The 12,048-nt window shown below is 32.1% G+C and overlaps 1 protein-coding gene across 1 annotated transcript in view; it reads left to right on the top strand.

Annotated features, from left to right (window-relative positions):
* LOC120584379 (probable ubiquitin carboxyl-terminal hydrolase FAF-X) overlaps positions 1–12,048 on the top strand; it is a 52,935-nt gene that overhangs the window by 18,497 nt on the left and 22,390 nt on the right. The window contains exons 3-5 of the mRNA XM_039840049.1: positions 4,017–4,270; positions 10,106–10,251; positions 11,325–11,404. Of these exons, the coding sequence (XP_039695983.1) occupies positions 4,175–4,270; positions 10,106–10,251; positions 11,325–11,404 (322 nt within the window). The 5' untranslated portion in view covers positions 4,017–4,174. The remainder of the gene's footprint in view (positions 1–4,016; positions 4,271–10,105; positions 10,252–11,324; positions 11,405–12,048) is intronic.

Raw genomic sequence — 12,048 nt, 5'->3', positions numbered from 1 at the left:
TTTGTTTCTGTTTTTATTTTTGTTTTTGATTTGTAGAGACATTAGGAGATAAATTCTGTGGCTATTTAAAAGATAAGTTAGAGGTGAATCTGGTAGCCAAAGAATTGAAACTTTTTTTTTAGCAGTTTGGGTAAAATGCTTAGAGAAATGTTTTGAGGTATGAAATTAAGCATTGACAACCATGAGTTGGCTATGGCATAACACAGGGGCTGTTAATGAGACTACCTTTTCTATCATTGAGTGGAATAGTAAGCTAAGAGATTGGACATGACAAAATATGACAAAACTTGGCAACTTAAAAGTACTAACATTATTAGTTTCTAATGTTGGGAATCTAGGAGTGTCTTAGCTGATGGTTCTGAAGAATGTTAATGCTGCTAAAAAATATTAGCAGCCTGATAGAGGAAATGATAAGAGTGATCTTTGTATTTTCTCAAAAGGAGAATAAGGATCTGCAGTGATTAAAGTTTGATATAAATGGTTTCAGATAAAATTTTATATTCTTTGTTTTTTATTACAATAAGGTAATTAGTGAAAGGAGATTGTTACACATGCTGTATTTAAGAGACTAACAGTTCTCAAACTTTTTGATTTCAGGTCCTCTTTACACTATAAAAAGTTTTGAGAATCTCATTTAGCTTAGTTTGTGTGTTTTCTTTTGGTATTTACCATATTGTAAATTAAAAGTTATAGATTTAAAGTTATTTACTATTTCATATGAAAAAAGTACTAAACCAGTTATGTTAACAAGTATTTTTATGAAATAACTATTTTCCAAGTGAAAAATTATTTTACATTTTTAATAAACTTTTTTAAAGACCAGTTTTAGGGTTGCAGAAGTATTACACAGAAAATAGAGGTTTTGTATCTGCCCTTACCATTTCCTCTATTCATATCTTGCATCGTTATAATACAGTTGATTAACCTATTTGATATTTAGTTTAATTGAAGTTCATAGTTCAAGTTAGGGCTCAGTGTTTAGTACAGTTATACGGGTGATGACAAATGCATAATTTCATATATTCATCAGTATAGTATACAGGATAGTTTCAAGTCTCTAAAATATCGTATGTTCCACCGGTCATCTCTTCCGCGTTCCTGGAACACTTAATAACCATAGATCTTTTTACTGTCTCTATAAGTGTATTGCCTTTTCCATAAAGTCATTTAGTCATAGTCATGTAATATGTAGCCTTTACAGACTGGATTTTTTTATGTAGCAGTATGAATTTAAGATTTCTTCATGTCTTTTTTGTTGCTTGATTGTTCATTTCTTTTTATTGCTGAATATTATTCCATTGTGTGAAATTACCAGAGTTTTTTTTAACCTCTTTGAACATCTTGGTTGCTTCCAATTTTGGGCAAATATTGATAAAGTTGCTAACATTTGTGTACAGGTTTTTATGTGGACCTAAGTTTTTATTTGAGTAGATGTGTAGAAATGTGATTAATGGATTGTATGGTTAATCTACTTTTAGCTTTGTAAGAAACTGCCAAAGTGGTGGACTGATGTTTTACATTTGTACTAGCAATGTGTGAAAGTTTGTCAATAAGAGAAATAAGGCTATCAGTCTGATATTCTGGGGCCTAGAAATCACCGTGTTTCTACATCTTGAGAAAAGACCTATGCGTGAAAGTGATTGGAGGTAGTTTTTGATTGAATATTTGAAATTAAGCCTCTGGATTTAGGGTGAAGAATATCTTAACATCAGTTTATGAGAACAGTTGCAAAGCATGTGTGGAGATTGGTAGTCCTTAATTTTTTGGTTTGTTTACTCAAATTTACTTAAATAATTTACTAGTGGTTGCTAGATTGGTAGAGCACTTAACATATTTTTGAGATTTCTTAGGTTTCACTGATGAGCAAAACCGTAAGGTCACTATCATTGTGGAGTTCATGTTTTACCATGTTGAGAGAGAATTACATAAATGCCAAAAAGGAAAGTGCAAGGGGCTCTGAGTGCCAATTCTAGGGGGACTTGATGAGGTTTAGTCAAGGAGATCTCTTCAAAAAGGCCACATCTGAGTTGAGAGTTAAAAGAATGAGTATGAATTAACCAGACAAACTGCTTGTGCAAAGACCCTGGAAATAGATGGGGGTTGGGGAGAGGGGAACAAACTTTAAAGGAATGTGAAGAAGGCAAAAAAATACTGCTTGACAGCCAGAATGAGATTTATTCTCCTGAAAATATGATTCTCACATTTTATTTTCTTATGGGGGGGCGGAACCTTGGAAGTTCAGTCATTAGGCAGATAATTGTTTGTTATTAGCAGCCGGTTTTATAACTGTCTTGAGAAACCATTATTTGTGTATTATTCTGTGTAAACTATACTTCTTAAAAATTTGCATTTAGCTATGTGGCAGTATCCAAAAAGATATTTTTGCACATTGATGTTAACAGCAGCATTAGTCAAAGTGGCCAGGACATGGAAGCAATCAAAGTGTCCTATGATAAATGATTTGCTAAAGAAGGTGTGGTACATACATACAATGGGATATTACTCAGCCATAAGAAGAGATTAAACACTGTCATTTGCAATAACATGGATGGAACCTGAAATAATTATACTAAGTGAAATAAACAAGACAGAAAAGGTTGAAAATCACATGATATCACATATGTGGAATATAAACCTAAAAGAACAAATGAACAGGACAAACAAAAAGGGACTCATGGACATGGACAATGGGCTAGTGGTTACTGAAGGGAGATGGGAGGGGGAAAATAAAAAAATAAAATGTTAAAAAAATTATGTATATATAGTATGAAAAAAATAATAAACTGGCACTTAAAAAAAACGAAAAGAAAAAATTAGAACCCTTGTTTACTGTTGGTGGGTATGTAAAATGGTGTAGCTATTATGATTTCTTTTGCTGAGCAAAAGATTTTTAGTTTGATGTAGTTCCATTCATATATTTTTGCTTTTAGGTTAAATTCATAAAATCTTCATATAACACAAAATCTGTGTATAACCTGTGAAGAGTTAGGGTCTTAATCCTGGACCAGAAGTCATCTCTGTTGTCTTCCAAAAAAATATACCTACATAGAAAGCTTTGTAGTTGTAGACGAATTGGTTTGTTTTCAAAGCCATCCCTGTAATTCCCACAAGACCATCTTGATGAAAGCAATTTTGAACGCACACCAAATGATGAAAAAAAGGAACAACATAGATATTCAAGAAGTTTTTGGAGAACAGATATTAATGGCTTTCAGTAGGGAAAATTTAAGCATACTTAATAGGCTAACTAAAATTTCTAGAAAGAAATTGAGAAAATGAAGAACAAGGTTTTTTTCAGAGATAGGGCGTGTATGGTATCATCAGGAACTGAGAAAAGGACAAAAGGAAAAAAACTTAGAATAAATTTGAAGTAGTAAAGAATGAAATTTTGAAATTGGCAATTGATTTTTTTGAGTTGTATGAAAAGGTTTGATATTTTTTGTTAGAAACAGAAAGATAGGGAGTTTCTCTAAGTTTTAAAAATTTACTTCTTGTATTGCTCTCTAAGTGAGGTTTATATACACAAATAAAAAATGCAAGACTATTTGATCTTAGGATGACTATATGGACAGGCTGTGTGTATATGCTTGTATACTTAAGGTTTGTTTTAATCTACTTTTTAATCCCACCATTATGGAATTATCTCTTAACTTTGTTTTTCATTTTATTTATGAAAGAATTCTACATCTTTCAAGTATTTGTATTTTCACAGTGTGTATTTGGCAGCAACAAACAGGCATTCTTTTATAAGTCAGAAATGACACTAAGAACTTCGCATTTTTCCTGGAATATTATATGTAACATTAAGACTGTACTTTTTATGTTTCCTTATAATTACTGGTATAATAATATGAATTTGTTGAGTAACAGTATTGATAAAAATTTACTTTTATACTGTCTCATTTTTATAGCCATCTATTATTGATAGTTAAGGACTCTAATGATGTTACCATACATATTAAAATTAGTATGATTTTAATATTAAACAAATTATACCTTTTTCCTTCTACTTTTAGGTTATGAAATGGTCTGTACAAGATGGTCTGTCCTTGAATTGGAGATTTTTAAGGCTGACGTATGCTGGTATTTCATCTCCTTTAAGTGGACTATAATTTCTTCTCTTACAACAGCTGCATAAACAGACAAAATAGCAAAGATCTGTTCTCTGTTGAGTATGACAGCCACAACTCGTGGCTCTCCAGTAGGAGGGAATGACAGCCAGGGCCAGACTCCTGATGGACAGTCTCAACCCCCATTCCAACAGAATCAGGTAGGATATTAAGGTTTTGTTGTTTGGGGTGCTTAAGAATACTGAATAATGTCCTGAATAATTTGTAAGGTAATCATAAAAGCTGTTGTCATTTTATGTCACACTTAAAAGTTACTGAAGCTTAATATTAGCAACAGGAAACCTGTACATACTTGAGAATATACCTCTTGTTTTTGTATGGAAGGCCCTATGTGAATTTGAGGGGGCCATAGCATTAAAGCAGTTATTTAACCTTTAGTTGTAAGTATGGATTAAGTCAGTGGTTTATATTCAAGTCTTTTTTGTGCCCCACTAAATGTATGACTGGCTAAGTAATAGAATATCTAGGCCTCAGTTTCTGGATCTTTAAAGTGAGGGTAAGTGAAAAAAAAAGTTATTTTTTAAATCTTTTATTAGTTCATTCCCCTTCATTTCTTTGGCTTTGGTTTGCTGTTTATTTTTTAGGTTTTTGATACGATTTGGATAATTGATTTTTCAACTTTTTCTTTCAGTTTTTATATTTTCTAAAACATTCATTTTGGAATAATGTAAGTTCTGCCAAACTACTTTCCATGACTTTTGATGTGTTTCTGTCTGCTGTGAGTCAATTAACGTTTTAGTTTGTGCATCGATTCTAATTTTCAAGCAGTTGAAGGTTTTCTTGTTAACTTACTGTTTTTAGCTTATTTCCTCTGGATAAAACATACATTTTCAGTGTGTCTTTGCTTGGGAATTTATTGAGGCATGGTGTTTGCCTAGCATATTTTCAATTTCCATTCCATGAGTATTTGAAAAAATTATATGCTATAATGTGTAGCAGTCATACATTTCAGTTATTTTTAGTTTACTTATTATACTTTTCGGATGTTCTATATAGGCTTGTTTTGTTTTATTTTCTTTTAAATATGGTTTTATTACTAATTCATCTCTACTTGGGATTGCGGACTTGACCATTTCACTGTTCTATCGATTTTAGCTAGATTTAGTTTGAACCTATAAGATGCATACAAACAGAAAATAATATTTGATTTGGTTTGGTTTGGTTTTACTGATTGATCCGTTAACCTTTATGTAGAGATCTCTTTAATGTCCAGCAATTCTTCCTACCTTAAAATTTGCCCTCACATATTTGTATAACTGTACCACATTTTGGGGGAAGGAGGAGGGTGGTTGTTTATTAGGGAAGTTTTTTCTTATCCTGTATTTTTAAAACACTTACTACTTTTAATGTTGTCTTTTAATAATTACCCTGAACTTTGCCATTTTAAATTATTCTCATACTTTTTCTACTTTTAATAGGCTTTTAAGATTTCACAGCAGAATTGTTCAGAAAGTACAGTGTTCCCATCTCTCTCCTGCCCCTACACACTTAGCCTCCCCTACCAACTGGTATGTTTGTGAAAAATCAAATACATTGGCATATTATTATCAAACTCCATAGTTTACATTAATTCACTTAGTCTTTTATATATTCTATAGGTTTTCACAGCATCTAATGGCATAGATACACTATTAAAGCATTATAGAATAGTTTTAGTGCCTTGATATCTGCTCTACCCATTCCTTCCTCTCTCTCTCCATGTCCCTGGCAGCTATTGGTCTGTTACCTGCCTTTATAGTTTTGTTTTGTCCAGAATGTCATATAGTTATATATTGTGTTCTTTCACTTGGTAATATACGTTAAAGCCTTTCTATATTTCTGCGTGGCCTGATAGCCTTTTTTTTTTTTTTTTTTTTTTAAATTCGGAATAAGATTTTATGCTTTGGATGTACCATACCTTGTTTCTTTGTTTGCCTCCTGAAGGATACCTTGGATGCTTCCAAATTTTGGTAATTATAGATAAAGTTGCTATAAACACCCACTCAGGTTTTTGTGTGGACGTAAGTTTTCGGTTCATTTGGATAAACACGAAGGCTTGTGATTGTTGGATCATAAGGTAAAGAGTATGTTTAGTTTTGTAAGAAATTGCCAGACTATCTTCCAAAGTGGCCGTACTTTTTTAGATCCCCACTAGCAATATGTCAGTGTTCCTGCTGTGCCGTATCTTTGTCAGCATTTGGTTTGTCAGGGATTTGGATTTAGACGATTCTAACAGGTGTGTAGTGATATCTCATTGATTTGTTTTAATTTGCAGTTCCCTAATGGCATATAATGTTACTTATTTTTTTATACACTTATTTGCCATCTTTATATCCTCATTCGTGAGGTGTCAGTACAGCTGTTTTGCTCATTTTTCAGTCAGTTTTTCTTTTTGTTGAGTTCTAAGAGTTCTTTCCATATTTTAGATAACAGTCCTTAACTTTGCAAATGTTTTCTCCTGTCGTTTATGAAGCAGAAATTGCTAATTTCAGCTTATGAATTCTTTTTTTTAATGGATCATGCCTTTGACGGTATATTTAAAATAATCATCAGATCCAGGGTCATCTAGATTTTCTCCTGTGTTTTCTTCTGGGAGGTTTCTAGTTTTGTGTTTTACATCTAGGTTTCTATCCATTTTGAGTTAATTTTTGTGAAGGGTGTGTGGTATAGTTTCTATATGCATTTTTTGCATGTAAATTTCCAGTTTTTATAGCACCATTTGTTGAAAGACTATTTTTCCCCCATTGTATTGTCTTTGCTGCTTTGTCAAAGATAACTATCAGTATGGGTTTGTTTGAGTATCTTCCTCTAGCCCTTGAATTTTAACCTAGATTTCTGTTTATATTTAAATTTCTAAACAAACTTTTAAGCATCTGCAACATAAAGTTGAATTTTGCTTTTTGATTCACTCAGCCTTAATTGGTATATTTTAAACCATTGATGTTTAAAATGATTATTGGTATAGTTGGATTAATATCTTTCCTATTCTTACTGTTTGGTATTCATTGCCCTTTTCCTTAGTACCTGTTTTTGTCTTCCACTTTGTTTCTGCTTTTTGTAGTTTAATTTGAGAATTTTATATGATTCCCCTTTCTCTTTTTATTTTTCTTTTTATACTTTTATAGTGGTTGCCTTAGAGTTTGCAATATATACATTTACAAGTAATTGGTACATCCATTTTCAAATCACACTTTACAGCTCCATGGGTAAAGTTCTTTATAATAACAAATTTCCGTACCTCCTCCCTCTGGTCTTTATATTATTGCTTTAATCATAGAATATATTGTTCTTTATTTTGACCAAACTATTTTGCTAGTTCAGTTTAGAATAAGAAATATAAAAGTATTTTATCTTCACTTCTTCCTCTAATGCTTTTCTTTCTTTATATAGATCTGAGTTTCAGACCTACATCACTTTCCTTCTCTTTGAAGACTTAACATTTTTTGAAAGGTAGATCTACTTGCAGTTAATTCCCTAAATTTTTGTCTGAGACATTTCTCTTTCACTGTGAAGAGTAATTTTGAAGGATGGAGAACTGAGAATTCTTTATTTGTGGTTTTCTCTCTTTAAACATCACCCCCATTTTCCCTCCCTCCCCTCTCCCCACTCCCTTCTTTCCAAAAGTACTCTACAGCCATGCTACCCTAAATAAATGCCCAATCCCATCTGATCTTGGAAGCTCAGCAGAGTTGGGGCCTGGTTGGTACTTGGATGGAGACCACCTAGAAATAAGACCAGGTGCTGTAGGTGTAAAAAAAAAAAAAAAAAAGTCTGAAGTAACTCTTATCCTTGCTACTCTGGAGATGACGTATCTTTCTTGTGGCTTCTTTCAAGATTTTTCCATTACCATTTATTTTCTGGCATTTATCCTGCTCAGTGTTCTCTCTCTGAGCTTCCTGGTTTCTGTGCTTTGATGTCTGACATTAATTTAGGGGAAATTCTCACTCATCATTTTAAATATTTCTTGTTTCTTCCTTTTTTTCTTTGCATTGTGGTATTCTCATGCATGTTACACCTTTTGCAGTTGTCTAACAGTTGCAGACCCCTGGATTTTGACGGGAGTTGGATGTGTTTTGTTTTTGTTTTTAATCTTGTTTCTCTTTGCTTTTCAGTGTTGGAAGTTTCGCTTGATATGTTTCTTTCTTCAGCTGTGTTAAGCCTACTAATAGCCCATCAAAGGCATTTTTCCTTACTGTTAAAGTGTTTTTCATCTCTGGCATTTTTTTCCTTAGAATTACCCATTTGTTTATTGTCTGTACTTTTTTTTTAAGAATCCTTAGCATATTTATTGTAGTTATTTTAAATTCTTAGTTTGATAATTCCAGCATATTTCCATAACTGAATTTGATCCTCGCTCTGTCCCTTTAAACTGCGTTCATTATCTTTTGGTATGCCTTGTAATTTTTTGTTGATACTTGTTTTTTATGTACTGGGTAAAGAAACTGCTGTAAGTATACTTTTAGTATTGTGTTGATGAAGAGAGACAGGATGACTAGAAATAGCAGGACTTGGGTATTTCTATTGCCCCCACATGGAAGGCTGTCGCAGGCTAGAATTTGGTATTTTCTTTCTCTTAGTTTGATTGGGCTCTGATAAAAACCTAGTAAAACAGGCTCTGATAATACAGCTTCAGAATAGTCTCAGTTAAGAACAGAATGCTCTGGAGTATTTCAGAATTGCTGCTTGCATTACCTCTCCATGGAAACAAAGTGGATTTTTCTTTGATCTTCACTGTGAGAACTTAATAGGATTTATAAAAATAGTTCTGTGAGTTCCTTAAGGATAGATCACCTAGAGTTTTTAACTTTTAGACTTTCCATACCCAGCTTCCAGCAATTAATCTCTAATATTTTCTTTTCTCAATACTGTTTCCACTCTGGTAGTTTTTGATTCTGTGTTCTCCTGTCTTCTGATTTTGTGGGCAGTAATTTGCCCTGTGGCAGATCAAATCTGAGAAGAGTTGATTTTCAGCTAATTCAGCCTTTTACTTGTTAAGAAGGAATGATAACTTCCAAACTCCTTACATGCTGCACTGAAAACCAAAAGTCTCTTTTATTATTTTACTTTTTTCTTTTTTGTATTCTTATATTTAAGAATATTTTATGTAGTCAATGACCATGTTTTGTGTTTTTGTCTTTTACTGGTATTTTTAATCCTTTTTTAAATTCAAATACTGATATATTTTGGATTTTGTGTATCCTCTTGCTTTTTGTTTTATCTTTTGCCCTCAAAATATTCAGTTTCTTTTTTTCTTTTTCTCATTATACTGTTTAGTTACACATTTTAAAATGCTTATGCTTAATGCTTCAAGATATTTTTTGTTGTTGTAATGTAAACAACAAAATATCCATTATTTCAATGCCACACATTAAAAATTTGGGAATGGCTTAGTTGAATGGTTCTCACTCAGTATCTCTTTTGTAATTGTGGTTTCCATATTAGCTGTAGTTATATGATGACTTGATTGAGGTTGGGGAATTCACTTCTGCAATGGCTCAGTGACATGGCTTATGGCTGGAGGATTCAGTTCCTCACCACATGAGCCTCTTCATAGGGTTGTGTAAGTGTCTTCAAGATATGGCACTGAACTTTTCTCAGAAAGATTGCTTTAAGGAAAAAGAAGAAATGACTTTTATGGCATATCCTCAGAGGTTACACTGTCATTTTCCTACTTTTTGCATAAAAACTTATAATTAAGATGGTTGAATACAACTGTTTTATTTACTGTAAACATTATAAAAACTATTCTCTAATTTTAACCAGGTTAATTCATTTAGTATTATGTAGCCATTAATTAATTTTAAAATATTCTTAATCATGCAGAAAAAAGCTCAGGGTGATAAAAGATAAGCAGAATGATCCCAATTTTATTAAATGTAGATATACATGGACATTTAAAAACATGTAATATTTTCATTTAATCTTTGTTAGTATATCTGAATTGCTACATGTACATGTATAATAAAAATTTAAGTCTTTCATATTTAATTTTTAAGACCTCATCACCTGATTCCTCCAATGAGAATTCCCCAGCAACTCCTCCAGATGAACAAGGTCAAGGTGATGCCCCACCACTGCATGAAATTGAAGAACCTGTATTTCCGCATACTGACTTGGCAAAGTTGGATGACATGATCAATAGGTGAATTTGTTTAGATTTTTTTTCATGGAGGCGATAAACTGAAAAAACAAACAACTTTGTCAGTATTACATCTGGTAGTAGATGAGAAATAGAGTGGACAATAATTTTAACGATTTCTTAATAGCCTTAACATTTTAGTCATTGCCAAATTCTTTATAACTCATTGTTCTTAAGGTAGACATTTGTATAGATTTTTTTAAAGTTGAAAGATAATGGTGCTATAAATAAAGACTTCAACTTAACGATGCTATATGATCCTAGCTGGTATGTTTCTAGCCTGGAAGTATGGGTACCAATTTCCTTTTGAGCATTTGTAAAGTTTATTTCTCCCTGGTATATTGATTACTAGAGGTGTTAGGTGACTTTTTTTTTTTTTCTCTCTAAGCTGTCTATATTGTTGTAATAGAAACAGTGCAAGAGATTGTATTGCTTATCTAATTTTTATGGTAGTTGATTTTTATTACAGTGCACTTCTAATTAGAACTGGAGATCTAAATCATTATAAATCCTTAGTGGCAGAGGAAATTTAAAAAGCTGCTTTTTGTGGAACTAAAAATAAAAAAGTGTCTGTTTACATCTAACAGATTATTTGTAATAGGTATCTTTTATCAAAATAGGAGAATTTGGAAAGCTGTCTCTTTGAAAAGGGTTGAGGGGCAGATGATAGAAAGTTCTTTCTAGGAAGTAGTGGGTCAGTAGAGAATATTCCTACATGATTGAGCTTTTAAGATATTGGGGGAAATACTAGCTGGATATGGTAGCCTCTGTATCAGTTTTTGATATAACAATACACTTACAGTGGTATAAAGAGTTGGAGACTCTTGTAATCTTCAGGGAAAAAATGACAAATGTCCCGTTGATGCGAATTGAATTGGAAATCAGATATTTGTTTCTTCTGCCTTTGTGAAGATCAAAAGGAAAAGGTTGTCAACTTCTTTTGTTCAGTTTAATGGTGAATTTATAACGTAGTCGAGGTTTTTTTCATTTTCATTGTTAAAGTAATCATAGCAGGTAATTTATAACATTTGATTTGTACTCAGTGTATCGTCTTTTTATTTCATAATTATTTTTAGACCTCGTTGGGTAGTTCCAGTTTTGCCAAAAGGGGAATTAGAAGTGCTTTTAGAAGCTGCTATTGATCTTAGTAAAAAAGGTGAGTTTATATGTTATTCCGTTTACGATAATGTATGCCACTATGTATACTTCCCCATTGTTCTTGTTGGCTTTGCTCTTTTTCTCCATTATGAAATTGTTAAATTTTCTTAGCATACACTGTATCACTAAATTTTCTGGTAGGGCTTATGTATACCTAGAGTAAAAGTTCATAGAAACGTTAGAGAAATCTTTAAAGACATCTGAATTCTTTAAAATTTTATGCAGAATTTTATATGATATTCATATTTCTAAGGACTGGATCTGTTGTTTTATAATATTTTAAAGGTGTTATTCAAAAGATAATTTCGAGAGTCAAATTTAAAATAATCTGTTATTAAAATAGTATACATTAAAGCATACTTCACAATACTGTGTGGCAATATGATGTCAGATATATGTTTACTTTTTTGCATTTAAGTCATTTATAATTGAGCAATACATTAATTTTTAAATAACTTCAGTAAAAATTATTCAAACTTGCCATTTGAACAATTTACTGAAAAGCCAGTGAATCAAAGGATATGCTAACAGAAGCTCTATTTTTTTTTTTAATGAAAATTGCCATTTCATTAATAATGTTTTCATGACAAACTGTCAGGATTGCATGTTTGACATTTTAAGACACAGGTTTTCTCTGGAAAA

This window comes from Pteropus medius, unplaced genomic scaffold (assembly GCF_902729225.1).
Source record: "Pteropus medius unplaced genomic scaffold, Ma_sr-lr_union100, whole genome shotgun sequence".
Lineage (NCBI taxonomy): Eukaryota > Metazoa > Chordata > Mammalia > Chiroptera > Pteropodidae > Pteropus > Pteropus medius.
The sequence above is the reverse complement of the archived record's forward strand: the minus strand, read 5'-3'. Positions and strand labels throughout refer to the sequence as shown.